Here is a 20,043-nt window from a genome sequence, read left to right as displayed (position 1 = left end):
CTTTAGTAAATTTGCCCAAATAGTCTTTTTGGTGAATATTCCCTAGAAAACCTACTTCGCCCTTTAGTAAATTGGCCCAAATTGTCTTTTTGGTGAATTTTCCCTAGAAAACCTACTTGCCCTTTAGTAAATTGGCCCAAATTGTCTTTTTGGTGAATTTTCCCTAGAAAACCTACTTGCCCTTTAGTAAATTTGCCCAAATAGTCTTTTTGGTGAATATTCCCTAGAAAACCTACTTCGCCCTTTAGTAAATTGGCCCAAATTGTCTTTTTGGTGAATTTTACTTAGAAAACCTACTTCGCCCTTTAGTAAATTTGCCCAAATTGTCTTTTTGGTGAATTTCCCCTAGAAAAGCCCACTTCTCCCTTTAGTAAATTTGCCCCAATTACTTTTTTTTCTTGAATGGTAGTGTGTTTAAGAAAAAAAATGGACAAAATATTACATGCACTTTACTTGTGGGGAAAAAAAGATGCACGCCAGCGGGAATCACATTATTCTTTTTTTTTTTTTTAATAAATTCCAACTAGTCGAAGTTTCAGAAAATACACGTTTTTTCTGCAAATCGAGAAAAAAATACCAACTCGATCTTTGATAAATCAACCCCTCAGTCTGGATATAAATGGCACATGGAATGCTTAAAACGTTTGCCCTGATTTTTCTTTTGTGCTAACAGTAGAATTAAACAGTCAAACCTGCTTTTCTAAATGTTTGATTAAGCTGTAGTTATACAAAAGGCCATAACATGTCGTACGTGTGAGACACCACAGCAGAGCTTGATCAGAGGAGAAGCCAACTCTGGATATCCCATAATGTTGACTTGATATAATCAGGCGCGGGTCAGTTGCAACTGTGTTGCTCTCCACTGGAAGGAAAAGGTCCAACGCAGAACCTGTGGATAATAAACGGTTATAAATATGATTATACAGGTATGGGATCTGTTATATGGAAACCCATTATCCAGAAAGCTCAGAATTATGGGAGGGCCATCTTCCATAGATTCAATTTAAACCAAATTTTTTACAATAATTTCCTTTTTCTGTGTAATAATAAAACAGTATCTTGTACTTGATCCCAACTAAGATATAATTAATCCTTATTGGAAACAAAACCAGCCTATTGGCTTTATTTAATGTTTACATGATTTTTTTTTATAGACAATGCATGGAGGTCCAAATGAAAGAAAGATCCCTTATAAAGAAAGGTCCAGGTTCCAAGCATTCTGCTTAACAAACTTATATAATAACATTCTCTTTGACAATAAAATTAAAACATGCTAAACCCCTTTTAAATTATGCTTTAAGCAGATCAAAAATGTAGGACGACCAGCAACAAGTACATGGGTTCTAGTATAAATATAGTGTAATAGTATAAATGTAAATTCCATTGGGAAGTCTGAGCACCCAAATAAAAGACAAGTCATTTTGGAGAAACACTATTTATAGTATTTATAAGTAAGAGCTAAAAGCAGATCTATAATTGGCTACTTGCATCAAGCTGTGCTCATATGGAAATGAGCATTTGGACACTGTAAATGTCTGGAGAGCTCAAATAAAGCTGATGTTAAAAGAAAATGGTATTGAGTATTCTCGGTACAATGAGTATCTCAGTACCTGAAATGCTTGAATTCTGTTGCTGCTTGGATCCAGCACTACAGTCAGTCACAACAGAAAGGGCATTCCCTGAACCACCTGAAAGGCAATAGAATTAATTTATATTTCCAACATTTCTAACAGATTTATTGCATATAAATTCTATGATATTGATCTGCTGTGCCACTCCTGTTGACCTTTAGCTGTATTTCAATAACTGATGGGCCACATATTTGGCAAAACTGTTATAAAGTGTTTTTCTTGTAATCTTGTCATACTGTCACCATCCTATAAGGTACCCAGCCAAGGGAGGGGGGGAAACACCTCTAAACTGTAAGGTTCTGATGGGGCTTGAACCTAGGACCCCCTGGTGTTGGCTGCTCTCCTTAAAGGGGAAGGAAACCTAGTTGGCGAGATCTACTGCCCATGCACCAAAAGCCACGATGTACTTTTGGCGCATGCGCAGTAGATCGTACCGGCGAAATTCTCCTACTGCGCATGCGCCGTTCAAAGCAGGAAGAAGATTGCGTGGAAGAAGATGTCGTCTGTGAACTCCCTGGACTGGACCTGCGCAGAAGGGTAAGTAACAAGTTAGGGGCATTTGCCCAGCGGGACCGGTAGGCCAGGGGGGAGGAGGGAGGGTGGGCAACACACGGGAAGTGGGAGGGTTTTTGCGCCTACTAGGTTTCCTTCCCCTTTAACCACTGAGCCAGTGTGTAATTATCTCCCTTCCAACTGTTTCCTTGGCTGTTTTGCATGACTCCAGCAACATTATTGGTTGGGTGCCTTATATTAGCCCAGCCCTCCTCACAGTCTGTGCCTGAGCATTGGCCTATGCACATGAGCCCTGTGGCAAGTCCCTAGCTATCTGTTTCTTTGCTCTTGCTTCTGTCTCTACCTAGTCCTGTTCTTGTTGTTCCTGCTCCTATTCTTACTCCAATCTCTTCCAGCTCCAGATTCCGCCTCTTCACCCACAATGTCCCTTTCCAGACCCTGGTTCTCTATCTGCTCTGTTCCAGTCTCTGTGCCTATTCTGCCAGACTCTGAGTCTTCCTGAGTCTACCCTGATCTTGTACCTCACCCCTTCTTGTCTCCTGTGTGCACTATATCTATTCTCGCCTGAAGGACTCATCCTCTATAGAATTCCTTACTATATTGGTAGCTGAAACAGCAACATGGGTGGCAACAAAAAATATATAAAAGGTTTTGTTATGGATATGGGACACTTAGGGAAATCCCAGTTGCAGATTTGCTGTGTCAGATTCTTCCGCTCAGCTATGGAAAGACTTCCAATGTATTTGAAAACATGGGGTTTTAAGAGCAAAAAAAAACACAGGGAAATCCCCTTCCTTTGGCCCATCAGGCACTGGGATTCTCTCTCACCTCTTTTTAGGAAAACTCTCTGGAATGTAACAAAGACTTGCTGGATTTCTTCTTTGACCTCAGCGGTTAATTCTGTGGTATATTCCACTTTGCCAATGCTTTCCGACAACATGGAATAGCCTAGGAAACAGGAAGTCATTATATTTAGTATATTACCCAGCTAGAAGAAGAAATCAGCTGTACTAGCAACAAAGCAGAATAAATGTGCTGCTCGTGGCTGTCAAAAGCCACTCATACAATGTAATGACCAACTTGTATCTTAATCTGTTCTGGTCAAAGTTTTAGAGTTTTTTAAAAGGAAAACAAAAACTCCATCTCAAATACTTCATCTTAAACCAGTCAAGGTCATGCAGAAGTCAATGGCAGAAGTTTGACATCATGATCTGCTCTGGATAATCCAATAAAGTCTGGGTTTTTGTCTGATAATCCGATAAAGTCGAGTCTTCATGGTGATGATTTAGAGTTTCTGGAACGTGAATCATACGATACAAATTGACACTTGATTTTTTTCCTGCTTTGCTTTATTGTTTCAACTTTTTAAGGAAAAATTATTGTTACATGAGTTCAATTTGTGGAGGGGAGTTTGGTCGACTTTATTTAATTAAAAAAAATTGATTTATTTGAGTTTTAGTAAATAACCCCCTTAATGTTAATGATACATTCTCTACTTGGAGTAAGGTTCTTACTGGAGTCCCTCAGGGCTTAATACTGGATCCACATTTATTTAACTTGTTCATTAATGACTTAGGGGAGGGTATTGTAAGTAATGTATCAGTGTTTGCAGAGGACACAAAACTATCCGGCCAAAGGATAGTTCATGCTGCAGAAGAGGTGTTTACGGGGTGATGTGATAACTATGTATAAATATATAAGGGGATCATATAATAATCTCTCTAATGATTTATTTACCAGTAGGTCTTTCCAGCTGACACAAGGTCACCCATTCCGATTAGAAGAAAAGAGGTTCCGGCTAAATATTGGGAAGGGGTTTTTTACAGTGAGAGCTGTGAAGATGTGGAATTGTCTCCCTGAATCAGTGGTACAGGCTGATACATTAGATAGGTATAAGAAGGGGTTGGATGGTGTTTAGCAAGTGAGGGAATACAGGGATATGGGAGATAGCTCATAGTACAAGTTGATCCAGGGACTGGTCCCATTGCCATTTTGGAGTCAGGAAAGAATTTTTTTCCCCTCTGAGGCAAATTGGAGAGGCTTCAGATGGGGTTTTTGCCTTCCTCTTGATCAACTGGTGGTTAGGCAGGTTAAAAAAAGTTAAAAGGTTTGAACATTATGGATTTTCCTTTTTTTCAACCAAACTTACTATGTTACTCTGTACACTAGTCTCTATTAAACATTGTTCTATTTGTGTATATAAGTAGATAGAGTATACTGTAAGTATTTGGGGGCAGATAGGGGTCAACCAAAGTCAATGTAGATTTCCCCCTTACATATAAAACTTTAAATATTTTCACCATGTTTGAAAACTATATCTATAGAAATGTATTTATAAAGTTATTTGTTAGTACTTTTTTTTACCTCCTTTGTGACACAACCACTCCCATCATATATTGTTTATGGCAGAAACACTTGGGAGGGCGATTTATTTATTTGCAAAATAATGTCTTTTCAAAATTTGACCATGAAAAAAAAAAAAAACAGCATAATCTCAAATCGGGAAAATTTGTATTGCAGAAAAATAACTTTATTGCATTTATTTTTTAGTCTATAATAATGGGGCTGTTGAACTTGAATTAATGACTTGAAAAAAATAAAATAACTTGAAATTTGAAAATATGCAATTTACTTGCCAAATGTCTAATGTTTTAATAAATTACATTTTTAAGATTTGTTTTAGTCTTCAAATTTTGAGTTTAATAAAATGTTCAAATTTACATTTTTCTCTAATTGCAACAAAAACTCTCATTTAATAGATGTGCCCTTAGGATCAATTACCCCTACAGCAAGGATAAAGATGTATGCAGATTTTTTTCTACTGTATTTAGTATTTTAACTTGTATCATCACCAGTGATTTAAGGCCATTGGTCTGGCTTCCATCAAATAATGTAAAATGATTTGTAATATTTTGAACAGGTAAAAACAAACTAAAGGTAATGTTGAAGTTTAAGTCTTGGATTCATAGATGTAGCAGCACGAAAAAAACACAGAGCAAAAGGAAGTGTCTTGGTTAAGACAAAAGGATATTTTAAACCACAAAAGAGATCACCGGTGGTTCATTATGATATCAGCACTGACGTGGACAAACCAGGTCCAGGGAAGAACACCACTGTGGTCTTGGACTGTGCTCTTCACATGCAGTAGCCACTCATTTCATTTTTTTTGCTTTGTCTTACAGAAAGATGAACATATACGGTGGTATAGAAGTCAGTGCCCCGGCTTGTAATCTGTCTGAAAATGGTTAGTAAAAATTTACTGCACTGATGCTAAACTTTACATATAGTTTTGGAAACGAGTGTGATAAATAGGTAACTACCATCATCTTTTGCATTCATCTGGTAGAAATAATAAGACTTGCAGCTAAAAGCACCGGGGATTAGTGATGTGCGGGCTGATCCGATACCTGCGGGACCGGGTCAACCTTGCAGTGCTCCTCGCGGGTGGGTTGAGCTCTTCTCCTGCTCTACCCACCCACCACCTTCAAATGCTGGCGTCCAACTTCCGGTTTTATAGTGTTGCGTCTGCTCACCCCGCCCCTTTTGTGACGTCATTGGTGGGGCGGGTCTATAAAAGGACCCCTGGAAGTGGGTGCGGGTATTAGCAGGGTGGGTTAGGGTTGGGCGACTACTGGCGATATATGTTTTTATCGTTTATCATTAAGAATATGGTCATTAGAAGGACATGGTCCCAAGGAAAGGACCATTAAGGAGACAGATTAAACAGATCTATGTGAATATAAAATGGAGTTTATGGGAGATGGCCCTTCCATAACTCTGAACTTTCTGGATAATGGGTTTCCGGAATAACGGATCCCATACCTAAGAGAATACCATGGAACTATGGCATTAAATAAATAAAATATTATAGATATCACTAGTAAGCATAATTTCATAATAATATCAGAGTATAGTGACCCTTTAGCTACATGTAAGGAGTTACTCATTTTAAATTCGATATTTTTCTGGGAGACCTGGGCTTGATTTTTGTGCATAGTGTTTTTAAAGTGTTGATAGAACAAAGATGGTTTGCACTAAATTGGCTTAAACTGTTCCATTTGAAAGCCAAGAAAGTTCTATAGATATAGGAATAACTCAGCGGAATGCTATCTTATAAAGCATCTGTACTGTTACTTGTATCCTACTTGTTGGGCTGTTTATCAAATGCTCTCTTATTGCAGAGCAAGCAGTGCAGTTACTGTGCTGTGGTTGCACATTTGGCAACTAGTGATGGGCGAATTAGCGCAACGGCGAAAAATTCGCGAAATCGCGCCGGCGTCTCGTTTTTGCCGCGAATTTATGCAGGCGTTTCACGAATTTATTCGCTGGCGGCGAATTGCGCAAATTCGCCGTGAATTCGCCCATCACTATTGGCAACTCTTTTTAACATTGCACAGAATATAATGATTGTTTAGTCTGATCATTGCTTGTCTGTCTAGTTGTTTAGTCAGTTGCAATACGAGCCATTCATAGATCTTTATATTCATGCAGTCATTATCCTATCATTGAGCTGGTGTCAGATCACCAAAAGAGCAAGAAGGATTTTTTTTTCCAGAAAACAGGTAAAAGATTTAGAGGCCTCTAGTATTTACTGTAGATACAATTATACCGCACCTGATTTCGGCCAGTTGGTTCTTGGGTGCACGTCCAGAGACCTGTTCACAGAGGTTCTCCACCATGTAAATATTTTCTTCCAATAGACAGCACTCCAATAGTGTTTAAAACCGTCTTTATTTGTAGGACAGCAGCACAGATGCAACGTTTCGAGCGGCACCCCACTCTTTGTCAAGCATAAAACACTCCACCACCACCTGACCTTAAATACCATTGGACACAGCGCCCTCTGGTGTCACCACATATTTTAGCAAGATATACAAAAAATGTTTTAAAAGGTTGCAATTTGTCATATGTAACACTTAGTATCATGTTAGTTGGTTATCTTCAAAATGTAGCAAAAAGAGACTTATCTTGATAATGTCCATTGTTGATTACAATCCCAGATAAGAGATACACAGTATCCATAAAACAACCTACAAAAGATAAAATCATTTTAAAAAAAGCAGCTATTTCAATAAAAATGGGTTCAAATCATATTCATGATTCAGTCCATTGGGGAATAATGACCCTAGTCTCCTTATCCATTGCGCCTCCTTGCGCAGTAGTTCCTTATCCCGGTCACCCCCACGCCTCTTTCTTGGGACTGAATCTAAGATTTGAAACCGCAGCTGACTTACAGTGTGTCCATTTTCATTAAAGTGCTTGGCAACAGGTTGATTTAATTTATTCCTAATAGCCGACTTATGTTCAGTGAGCCTATCCCTCACACTCCTTATCGTCTTTCCTATATAAATTTTGCCACAGGGACATTTGATATTGTATACCACATATGTGGGTGCACACGTAAAGTAACCTTTAATGGGAATACGAGTGCCCTGTAGGGGATGATATACCCATTCTCCTTTCAGTACATTACTACAGTGGCTACACCCACAACAGGGGAAAGTCCCGTTTTTAGGGGTTTTAAGGAAGGTTTGTTTAGGTTTAGTAGAAGGGCCAAGGTCCGCTTTTACCAATTTATTCCCAATAGTATCCGCATTCATATATGACATCACAGGTGGTGATTTAAAAGCAATTTTATCAGGGAAATTTCTTGTCAATAGACTCCATTCCCTTCGTATTATACCTGAGATCTCATTACTCAACACATTATATTGATTTACAAAGGGGATCCTCTTCCTCCCTGGGATACTATCTCTCTCTATCCTCCTTGATTCAATCTCAACCCCTTCCAAAATCCTATTAGGATAGCCCCTTCTTCTAAACTTTTCTTTCATTTCATCCATCCTCTGAATCTGTTGCTGTTCATTATGAACTATACGTTTCACCCTTAAAACTTGTGATCTGGGTAAAGATTTTTTTATGTGTGGGGGATGAAAGGAGTCATATCTCAATAGTATATTTCTATCAGTTGTTTTTACATATAGATCAGTCTCAAGTTTGCCCTTTCTAGTGTTCTTAACCATCACATCTAGGAAAGAAATATTGTTCACATCACAGTTTATAGTAAACTTAATAAAAGGGGTACATCTATTTAATCTTTCCACAAATTCGATGAGCTCAGAATGTCGTCCCGTCCAAATTGTAAAGATATCGTCTATATAGCGATACCAGCACTTACAGTTCTGTTGAAATCCATGATCAGTGTAAATAAATTGATTTTCAAATACATCCATGAATAAATTTGCATGTAAATCAATATAATGTGTTGAGTAATGAGATCTCAGGTATAATACGAAGGGAATGGAGTCTATTGACAAGAAATTTCCATGATAAAATTGCTTTTAAATCACCACCTGTGATGTCATATATGAATGCGGATACTATTGGGAATAAATTGGTGAAAGCGGACCTTGGCCCTTCTACTAAACCTAAACAAACCTTCCTTAAAACCCCTAAAAACGGGACTTTCCCCTGTTGTGGGTGTAGCCACTGTAGTAATGTACTGAAAGGAGAATGGGTATATCATCCCCTACAGGGCACTCGTATTCCCATTAAAGGTTACTTTACGTGTGCATCCACATATGTGGTATACAATATCAAATGTCCCTGTGGCAAAATTTATATAGGAAAGACGATAAGGAGTGTGAGGGATAGGCTCACTGAACATAAGTCGGCTATTAGGAATAAATTAAATCAACCTGTTGCCAAGCACTTTAATGAAAATGGACACACTGTAAGTCAGCTGCGGTTTCAAATCTTAGATTCAGTCCCAAGAAAGAGGCGTGGGGGTGACCGGGATAAGGAACTACTGCGCAAGGAGGCGCAATGGATAAGGAGATTAGGGTCATTATTCCCCAATGGACTGAATCATGAATATGATTTGAACCCATTTTTATTGAAATAGCTGCTTTTTTTAAAATGATTTTATCTTTTGTAGGTTGTTTTATGGATACTGTGTATCTCTTATCTGGGATTGTAATCAACAATGGACATTATCAAGATAAGTCTCTTTTTGCTACATTTTGAAGATAACCAACTAACATGATACTAAGTGTTACATATGACAAATTGCAACCTTTTAAAACATTTTTTGTATATCTTGCTAAAATATGTGGTGACACCAGAGGGCGCTGTGTCCAATGGTATTTAAGGTCAGGTGGTGGTGGAGTGTTTTATGCTTGACAAAGAGTGGGGTGCCTCTAGTATTTACTAACATTTCAAATTTTCCTTTTTTTTTAAAGAATCATATTTTCTCTCTAAAAAATTAGCATTTTTTAAAATCTCTCTAAAAATACAAGGGGAAAAACCTCAAAATTCAAATAAACGTCTCCAAGTAAATGCAGGCATGGTCCCACAGAAGTCGGTGGGAGCTGTACTGATTCAATTGGACTTTTATTTTAGTCATTCCGATTTTAAGGTTTTTGGATGTTTTTTTCACTAGTAATTGTCCAAAAAAACTCAAATGTTTAGTGATATTCGTATTTTTCTGCACTTTGTTCCATTCGTACTCTTATTTTTTCTGATCTTTTAATAATGTTCATGGCATTTGTGATTTTAGAGAAATAGAGTTTAAGGAGGTTATCTATTAAGGGTCGAGTTGTGTTTTCCATGAAACTTTTAGTTTTCAAGTTCAAGTTGGTCAAAATTCCCGTTTTCGGGTTAAAAACAAATTTTTTTTTTCGAGATTTATAATACCCTGACCCTTGGAAATAGCATGAATTTCAGAATACACCATCCGTCGAGGTCATGTGGGCGTCAACGGCAGAGGTCCATTGAACCATTTGAAGATGTTAATAGTCTTCATGATGTTCGAGTTTTGTTTTTTGAGGCTTTTGCCCGAAAATTCAACCAAGCTTTTTCCTGCATAAAACTTGCTGATTTGAGTTTTTTTCCATCCAAGTTTTTTTAAATTACAAACCATTCAAGTTGAGCATTCATTTGAGGTATACAAAACAGTAAAATTCAAACTTTCATTATTGTGGTTGAAAAAAGCTTAAATACAAATAAAATTCAACGTTTAACAAATGGGCCACTCAGTGTGGAAGCAGGTTAAACTGATCTTTAGGTTTACATCCAGCTTAATACTAGAAATGCAACATTCTATATGTATTTCCATGTAAGAGGCCAAAGCCAGGAGCAATCAAAAAATGTTTTTTGTACTTTGCACCCTGTCCTGCATTAAGGAGAGTTGTCTTTTTGGAGACGTGCAACACTGTCTGTGTTTGGTACATACAGGTGCCATTGGGCAAAAACCACAACAAAGCCCTGTACTTACCGTAACCCTATGGAAGGTAGTAAAGACAGGATCGTCTAAGAGTCCTGAAGAAAAGTTGGACCTCCAAGGAGGACTTGAAATGGAAAGTCTGACAACTATTTGTTCTACCACCATGTTCTATTGTACATGGCAGTAATTCTGGTTACAACGACAGTAGTTATTCCAGGGAAGTGAAATAAAAGAGATTAAGATGTATTTAGGGGGCACAATAATATTTATTTTAACAGGTTAGGTTACAAACTATGGCCTCAAGCCAGCACCAAAATAAATGTGGCACAGTCTAATCTCTCTTGTTTATTTTGTGCTGCAGAAAATATTCAAACACAACAAAAAGAACCAGTATTTCCTCTTGATGTATGACGAAAAAAAAGCTGCAATAAAGAAGCATATTCCTGGTCTTTTCTACTTCATACTTTGAAGAGAATGCCAAGAGTAGGAAGGGGGCCCAGCTCTGAAGGGGAAGAGCCTTTGTAATTATTTTTACCCTGATACAGTCAGGGCAATTATCCAGGAAGGTTACCGCGTTTATTAAGCAGAAACAAGATGAAGACAGTTGCGGTTTTGAAAACGAATGACCGAGAACTCCATTTAGAGAAAGTAGCCTGTTGCCTCTTGTAGATTAATATAATTGCTGCAGAATAGAACCTGTGAATCTATTTTAAGAAAAAAAAAATACATCTGTTTTTCATCCCAGGCCCCTGGCAAGTGTTTAAAGAGCCAGTAAGCCTTCTGGAAAATCATCATTTCAACTGATGAACCTCAGAACTGAATATTCCCAGTCAGAGCCATTAGAAAAGCATTTTCTTGCAGAAGAGACCTGATATTAAGTACTAACCATAAAGGCTAATACCATCTTGGATATGATTCTTGGTGACCTTTTGTCTTTTTAATGCACATGTGCTCCTGCTCCGCTAGTTATATGATTTATAGCCATACACAAAGCCACAGCAATGAGATCACAGCAAGATAACAAGACTAGTTTAATCCTTGTTAAATAAAAACAGCCCTCAGAAGCAGTAACATCTAGATGCAGAGAGGTGGGAGACAACAATGATGATGCTCATGAGTCCAGAAAGAGAGACACATTTGGATAAAAATAGGTTGATGGTTAATATAAGTTTCTGCTCTTCATAATTGATTGATACAATGTCAGACTCTGCTGGAGGTTGATACTGAACCTTCTGTTTGCTGGTAACTCTTCCTAACCACTGGGCCAAGAGAGCAGTGAGAAAGTTCTTATTTCCTTTTCATCTGGGTCCCTTAGCTATTTTATTCCAACATCCTTATTGGTGGTTTGGGGACAGCCAATCAGGGCTGGGCCTGCCCTATATAAACCAAGCCCTCCTCACATGCCATGCCTGTTTCACTTCTGTCTACCTCCAGTTTCTTCGCCCTCTCCGCCCCTCCTGTGCAGACACAGATTGATCGTCCACTCCATCCTGCTTCACTCTGTTCCTGACTCTACCTTTTTGCCCTCACCATCCCATTCCAGCAGTCCTACTGTTCCATTCCAATCCAGTTCTCTTTGCCCACTCTGTCCTTATTTGGTCTGACCCTGACTCTAAACCCTTGTCATCCTAATCCTGTCCCTTTATCTCCTTTGTGTGTCCTTTGTACACAAACAGTTCCTGCCTGAAGGACTCACTCCTTCCCCACCTTCTGCCCATTAGTGCCCCCTACCTTTCCCTGACATAGACACTGTATTCAGTTTGGCCCTTGTAAAAATCCTTTTAAATGTATTTACCTTCAACAAATCCACATAATCTACTTTTCTCACCCTGTATTGTTACACGGTGGCCACACATCCACATCATGTTGTTATAGCAATAGCATAAAGATCTACTGAAGAGAGTCACTTTTTAGGTCAACCTCAACAATGTTTTGTTGGCCCCAGGCTTCCTAGTTGTGTTTCTTTAGGCATGCTTTATATAATAAAAATACAAGTCATATTTTGGAGATGAAAAAAAAGTAACTATAGATAGAACATGTGGACTTGATGGACTAAACTTAGAATACAATACTTATAGCTGCCATGTCTACTTACTTCCAGTGAACTCCTGCCCTCCCAAGAAGAATGAAAACATTTTCTTCTCTTTGTTGGATTTCACCCCTTTACAAACTCCATCACTGCCCAAAAGAGATGTTTCACTCCAGTCGTTCTCATTACACAGCAAAACATCAGGTGAGCTGAGCAAGCCACAGAGTATTGTACCTAAAGTAAATGAACAAGGGACATCCTTAAAACTTTAAATGAGTTTGTTTATACTACATCCATAAGAAACAAAGGAAACGCCCATTGCGGACTGTATATTTTTGTACTTCAGAAACTGAGGCCTAAATAAACTATATGAGCTCTAATGTAGACCTTTATCTTGAAAGATCCTTCCTAGTTATGTTTTTGTAACTGGAATATCTGGCTGTGCCTTTGTATCTTCATGACTTGGGGCCTATTTAGTAGTGTTTGGATGACTAATGATGGATTTTCTGGTAAAAGTTATGATTAGCTTTATGATATAGTTAGCCAATAAAGGTATCAACTTTATACCACTTTGTTATTTTTTATTTCAAAAGGGTTACCTTGTAACAACAACTTTACCTGCGATTACTCCATCTTAGATGAGGTGTAGTCCCTTTACTTTAATAGGCATCACTGTGGTATGATTTTTTTTTTAATGTACTGTATGTACTTTTTATCGATCCAATACAAATAAGGCATACTGTACATGTGCCTAAACGTGCGCATTTACAATGAAGCAAATAATGCCAGTCAGCAGAAGGGCAAGCATATTGTTGCATTTAATTTATCCAAAAATTCTTTGGAGTAAAAGGTTAACCTTCTCTTAGGGCTCTTACACGCTCACAGTCCACTCCTTTCAATCAATTCTTACTTAAAAGGCCAGCAGAAACCAGTGGGATTCAAAATGGTGATACACGCTGATAAGGTTACATAAACTATAATCACATATTTCTTATCTAATGAAATGTTATGTGTTATTGCTTTAAGTATAAGCTTTCTGACAACCAGATGCTGCAACAAATGTCAACATGACCAGAGCTTTGGAAAGTACCATCAATTGTATCTTTGTTTGAGCAAATAACACTGTTTGAAGTACAAGCCCTTGCTCAAGGATATGCTCTGACTATGCATAACTAGATGAGCGATCATTTTGTCCGTTTTGACGCTAAATACTTGCTTTTAAACCGTGAAACCACCTCAAATGTAACCATTAACCCAATTCTGTAAGCATTTTACCATAAATAAGGAATCTGTTCATCTCTAAGACAGAACAAACAGACTCCTGGTCTGCATCTGTCGTCTTGCATGCAATTGTAAAGGTTTGGCGTTTACAACGCTAATTGCCAAGAATGGGCTGCAATAACTCAAGCATTTCATTACAGAAGAAGAAAGAAACGCTACACCACAAGGGAACACGCAATCAAATGCCCATGTGCAACACCCTTAAGGACCATTGTCACATATGTGTTCCATAAGGAAAATCCAAAGAAGTGACACCCTGCAAACGGGTATGGAAGATCTTAAATATGGGTAAATGATGACCATTATGTTTATTCCATACTAGACTTGAAGTACTCCAATAGACAACTCACTTTATAAAAAACTACTATTATTATTATAAATATGGGTATGCATTTGTACACTATCATTATATTCCACAGCACATGGGTGTAGTGGTAGAGAGAATCATTATCTGCAGAGAAGATGAGTTTTTTTTTCAGCGGCTTCATGTTTTTATATAGAATATCTAAGGAGGGGCACTACTAGTTAATGTGTATTTTCTTGCACCTATAAACTGAACTGTTATTTGTGGCACCTTTTAAATTAACACACTACAATTAGCAAGAAAAGAAGCACTATGATATATTTTTTCTATCAGTGACTCAGTTTCTCACTAGCCATATTCTCTTGTCCATTCTACTCTTGTAAGCGAACCTTTTAAAATCAACAGTGTCAATAAGGGTCGGACTAGGCCACCTGGAACTGTGACCAAAGGGCCCTATTACACCCGAGGCCCCGCACCTCCTACCTTATCCTCATTTGCCGCTATTGTATCTGGGATGGCAGAGAGGCTATGTTCTGGGCAGGGGAGTGGGCTGGGTTGTCGGAGGCCAATGGGTTTTTTCCTGGTGTCCCAGCGACCCAGTCCAACACTGGTGTCAATGCCCTTAACCTCCCATATTCTGCTGGGTTGACAGGACACCTGGAAAAAACTGTCAGGAGCAACCCAATGGCACTCCCATCTCCGGCAGCATCATCTACAAAATGGCTAGGAGCCGATGGACACCTCACCAAAAACCCAGTCCGCTCCCTAGTTCAACACTGGTGCCAATGCCTTAACTTCCCAATATTCTGCTTTCCAGGCTTTCATCCAACTGACAAGACCAGAAGCTCTTGGCTCTATAAGGACCATATGGTCTTGAATAATCTGTCCAGATGAAGAACCGAAGAGAGAGAGGGAGCTTGTACTTCTTTTACTTTTGGCCCTTGCACTGATCCATCCATGTGCCAACAATGTAGATGAATTTGGCTTTAATCATCCATTTTGGCTCCTTATTGTATGTACGGATCTTCAACATTGGAATGAAGTAACCTCTGCAATCTGATCAGAGGGCTGCAAAACTATTTGTTCATTTCTACTTGCCAATGTTCCTTAAAGGGCCGGAAATAGGGGCAGGCAGAAGAGGCAAAGAAATTGGAGGACACTTTGCTACCTGCCTTGTTTTTGTGCACATTTGGTAAAAGTTGTGCAGTTATGTGCTATGAATCCTCCATGCACAAACATTTAAACATATTAAATACAGAAATATGACTGGCGGACCCTACCTTTATTTAATATGACCTGGCTGAGAATAAAACCGTGGCAGCAGGGATCCTTCCGGCAAACTTGCTGACAAAACAAATGGACCTCATTGAGAGTCGATCCTTCAGCAGAGAAAACCAACGTCTTAAAGGCACCAGCAAGTGTGTTGCCAAAGTCAGTTCTTTCAAATAGAGCCTGGCCACTTCTTGAAAATGCATATCCTATGTAGGGAAAAAGTAGATTTGGGAACATAATTAATACTTTACATTATAGGCGTCACACTGGCATGAGGCAGCCGTGCAGGTATAGTATGCAGAAGGATTGTCACAGTTAGTGGGTACAAAGGCAATATTAAGACTAGATGACACAGTGCACCCACTCTGTGTAAATAACATCCAATTGGGCAGATTTACTTAAGGGCAAAGTGGCTTTCGCCAGCAACAATTCACCAGAAATTCCATCCGCAGGCACATCTTAGACCTGGTGAACTGATACAATGAAGCTACATCCTCCTCAATCTTATGTCAGTGACATCATATCCTGTATGCGTTTTTTCATATTTTAAAGCGGAATTGCCATCAAAAGTGTGTGGGTTCATGTCTAGGGCATTAGAGGATCTCTTTTGTCTTTATTTTGCTTCCTTGGGTATTTGTAATAATAAGTGGCCACTTACCCTGAAAATACTTTCAAGGTAACTTAAAAATGTGGGTGATACCATGTTTTTAGATATAGAGTATAGAAAAAATATATATACAGCGATGGGATCTGTTATCCAGAAATCTCCGAATTACGGAAAGGTTGCCTCCAATAGACTCCATTTTATCCAAATAATCCCTATTATTTAAAAAAATTCTCTGTAATAATAAACGGTAGCTTGTACTTGATCCGAACTAAGATATAATTAATTCTTATTGGAGGCAAAATTTTGATTATTTGGATAAAATGGAGATGGCCTTTCTGTAATTCAAAGCTTTTTGGATAACCGGTTTCTGGATAATGGATCCCATACCTGTACTAAATAGAGGGATCAGTCAACTTCCAATCAGTACACCATGATGGCAGTGAGTTGATACTTACACACAACAGTCTTGTCAGCACCTGTTTTAGTACAGGTATGGGATCCGTTAACTAAAAAGCTCTGAAATACATAATGACCATCTCCCATAGACTCCAATTTATTCAATTTTTAAAAAATGATTTCCTTTTTCTCAGCAATAATATAACAGTAGCTTGTAATTAATCCCAAATAAGATATAATTAATCCTTATTGGAAGCAAAACCAGCCTATTGGGTTTATTTAATATTTACATGATTTTCGAGTAGATATAAGGTATGAAGATCCAAATTACGGAATGATCTGTTATCTGGAAAACCCCAGGTCCTGAGCATTCTGCATAACAGGTCCCATACCTGTACAGCTATATATAAAAATGTGGATGAGTTAGGGTCCTTGAGAGCAGCCTGTACCATGCCTATAAAGTTGACCAAAATGTTCCATGGCCTTTGAGAATTCCAGTCTACTGATTAGCTTTGAACATTCGGAGTTAGGATCTACAATAATAGAGAGGACACTGAGCACGTGCAGTGCCAGAGGTATTGGATACTTAGGAGCAATATCAGAAAAGGGTAAAGCTACTGAGGACAGTCAGAAGGAATAGATATTTTATTGATGATACACCCTATGTAATTGTTGCTTTAAAATATTGTTATTATCAGGCATAAGGCTAAAAAGAGGGTTGTGCACATGTTTCTTCCTGTTCTACAGAGACCTTCACAACTTTCAATCTATTTCTGTTCATTTTCAGTCTAGTTCCCCAAAACACTTATTTTTTTTTTTAAATAAATGACAGTTCCTGCAACAAAGGGAACGTTAGCACAAAAATAAAATCTTGCATAAAGATAGAAAATGCTATAGTTAAATGTCTTTTTATGCACTGTTAGTTCTGACTTGATAGAACGAGACAGATAATGCTTTCAATATCAACTACATTTACAAAGGACTTCAGTTTCATTACAAATATGTTTCTTGGCAAGTTGCTTAGAATAATGTTGGTGATTCACCTTTAAGTTAATGTTAGTATGTTATAGAATGGCTCATCCAAAGCAACTTTTCAATTGGCCTATATTTTTTCTTTTTTTATAGTTTTTGAATTATTTGCCTTCTTCTTCTGACACTTCCGCCTTACAAATGGGGGTCACTGACCCCATCTAAAAAACAAATGCTCCGTAAGGCTACAAATGTATTGTTACTGCTACTTTTTATTACTCATTTTTCTATTTGGGCCTTTCTTATTCATATTCCTGTCTCTTTTTCTAATCAATGCATGGTTGCTGAAATTACAAACTGGAGAGCTGCTGAATAAAAAGCTAAATAACTCAAAAACCACAAATAATAAAAAATGAAAACCATATGCAAATGGTCTCAGAATATCACTCTCTAAATCATATTAAAAATTAATTTAAAGTTGAGCAACCCTTTTAAGCAATATGATTGTTCGATTTAGAACCCCTTTATGAACAAAAGCACATATAATCATATAATACACAAAAGCCATGAATATCTTGTAAATTATATCCTTATAAACGGTGAGTAGTGATGTCATCAGTTATAAACGGTGAGTAGTGATGTAATTTCTGGCACATGACTCACTAAAATTTGTGTATTATAATTAATAAAGTACCCCCAGTTGTAAAATATAAGGATATTAGAAGTTACCTCGGAGTTCCATGACCTGTATAAAAACACTCGGCCTTCGGCCTCGTGTTTTTATATGGTCATGAAACTCCTCAGTAACTTATAATATCCTTATATTTTACAAGAGGGGGTACTTTATTCACTATATAATACACAAAAGCCATGAATATCTTGTAAATTATATCCTTATAAACGGTGAGTTGTGATGTCATCAGTTATAAACGGTGAGTTCTGATGTCATTTCTGTCACATGACTCACTGAAATTTATATTATAATAAATAAAGTACCCCCAGTTGCAAAATATGAGGATATTATAAGTCACCTCGGAGTTCCATGAACTGTATAAAGACATTTATATGGTCATGAAACTCCTCGGTAACTTATAATATCCTTATATTTTACAAGAGGGGGTACTTTATTCACTATATAATGACAATGGCAGAAATGTAGTATATATTATTGTAGTGAGATGTGATACTCCGTTAAACTGAACATTACCTTTTTTCTGATATACTGCTTGACCGCCAATATTTCTTTGTTTGATCTTCATTTGGCACTTGAGGTTTGCGACTTTCACTGAATCCATGTTTCCTAGAACACTCTCTTTCTGAAAAGGGAGATATAATAATTTTTAATCAAGCATCAGACATTTTCCAGACAATGAGCAGCATTTCTCATCCATGAAGCCAACTATGGAGCCCATCACTGTGGAAAAAGCAGGAAGCCTCAGTAGGCATATGAAGAAGCACAAGCATATACAGGTATAAGATCCGTTATCCAAAAACCCATTATCCAGAATGCTCCAAATTAAGCGAAGGCCATCTCCCATAGACTCTATTATAATCAAATAACATGCATTTTTAAAAAAGATTTCCTTTTCTGTGTAATAATAAAACAGTAGATTGTACTTGATCCCAACTAAGATATAATTAATCCTTATTGGAAGCAAAATCCGCCTATTCGGTTTATTTAATGTTTACATGATTTTCTAGTAGACAACAGTTATGAAGATCCAAATTACAGAAGGATCCCTTATTTGGAAAGCCCAGGTGCCAAGTATTCTGGATAACAGGTCTCATACCTGTATAAGGAATCACTTTATCTACAAGACTTGTATATGGGCTGGGCTCCATATAAGGATTCGTGTAAGGTAGGGCAGTTGGCTGAATAGTAAGGCCGGATAGATAAAAGATTAGCAAGGACATCTCTTCATCCCACTAGAAATCACTCATGCATAAACTCAAAGCAAAAAAAAGCCTTTACTCTACTGCCCTCAGATGTTAGGGTTAAGACTGACTTAAAACAACTGCCGCACACTCCTTTCTCTCTTCAGCTTAAGAGCATAGAATTCTACTGGTCCTAACTGTCAGTTTATGAAGCAATGGTCACCAGCCAAACCAAAAAACCTTATAGAAAAACTCAGTAGCCCTTATTTATAATGTCCACTGTTTGTTACTGGACATTAAGGGGCTCAACAAAGGGCTCCTTGAAGAATCAAAGAAGAATTCCAATAGGAGCTGCTGAATATGCTTATTGTAACTTTATTTAAAATGGGGCTAATAAATCCCATTTATGGGCAGATTTATTATTGAAATTGATGTGAATTTTTTTTTTACTCTGAAAATTCGAATGTACTCACAACTTGAATGGCAGGTTTAATTTGAATCTAAGATTTGGTCAAATGGGAATGATCCAAAAATTTGTTTCGTATTCGAATCGAATACGAACTAAACACAAATCGAATTTTTGTCAGAAAAAAACTTGAATGTCAGGAAGGCAATTAACATATTCAAATGGGTCAACGGACCTCTGCTATTGACTAATATTCGAATTAGAACTGTTTCCATGGTCGAGTTGTGATAAATATCACATTCTAATTTACATTCAAATTGGGGGATTAAAATTCGAATGTGTAAATTTTGACACCAAAATAAATTTTATTATTCGACCCTTAATTAATCTGCCCCTTAATTCTACTTATGTAGTGTTAAACATTAAGAGTAACTTGGGTCTGCCCTTTGTACTCATAGTAAACAATAAGCCATTAACTATCGCTGCAGTACGGTTAGGATGTTAGCCAAGTCAACAGTAAAAATATTTGAATTTAG

General features: G+C 37.7%; 1 protein-coding gene across 1 annotated transcript in view; it reads right to left on the bottom strand.

The window, feature by feature from the left end:
• Positions 1-20,043, bottom strand: part of LOC108719422 (thyroglobulin) — a 140,749-nt gene that overhangs the window by 86,894 nt on the left and 33,812 nt on the right. Inside the window, exons 24-29 of the mRNA XM_018268273.2 lie at positions 18,434-18,542; positions 15,263-15,460; positions 12,464-12,631; positions 2,973-3,092; positions 1,611-1,688; positions 752-889 (exon numbers count right to left, since the gene is read on the bottom strand). Coding sequence (XP_018123762.1) covers positions 752-889; positions 1,611-1,688; positions 2,973-3,092; positions 12,464-12,631; positions 15,263-15,460; positions 18,434-18,542 — 811 coding nt within the window. The remainder of the gene's footprint in view (positions 1-751; positions 890-1,610; positions 1,689-2,972; positions 3,093-12,463; positions 12,632-15,262; positions 15,461-18,433; positions 18,543-20,043) is intronic.

Source organism: Xenopus laevis, chromosome 6L, assembly GCF_017654675.1.
Source record: "Xenopus laevis strain J_2021 chromosome 6L, Xenopus_laevis_v10.1, whole genome shotgun sequence".
Taxonomy (NCBI): domain Eukaryota; kingdom Metazoa; phylum Chordata; class Amphibia; order Anura; family Pipidae; genus Xenopus; species Xenopus laevis.
This window is presented reverse-complemented; position numbering and strand designations above follow the sequence as displayed.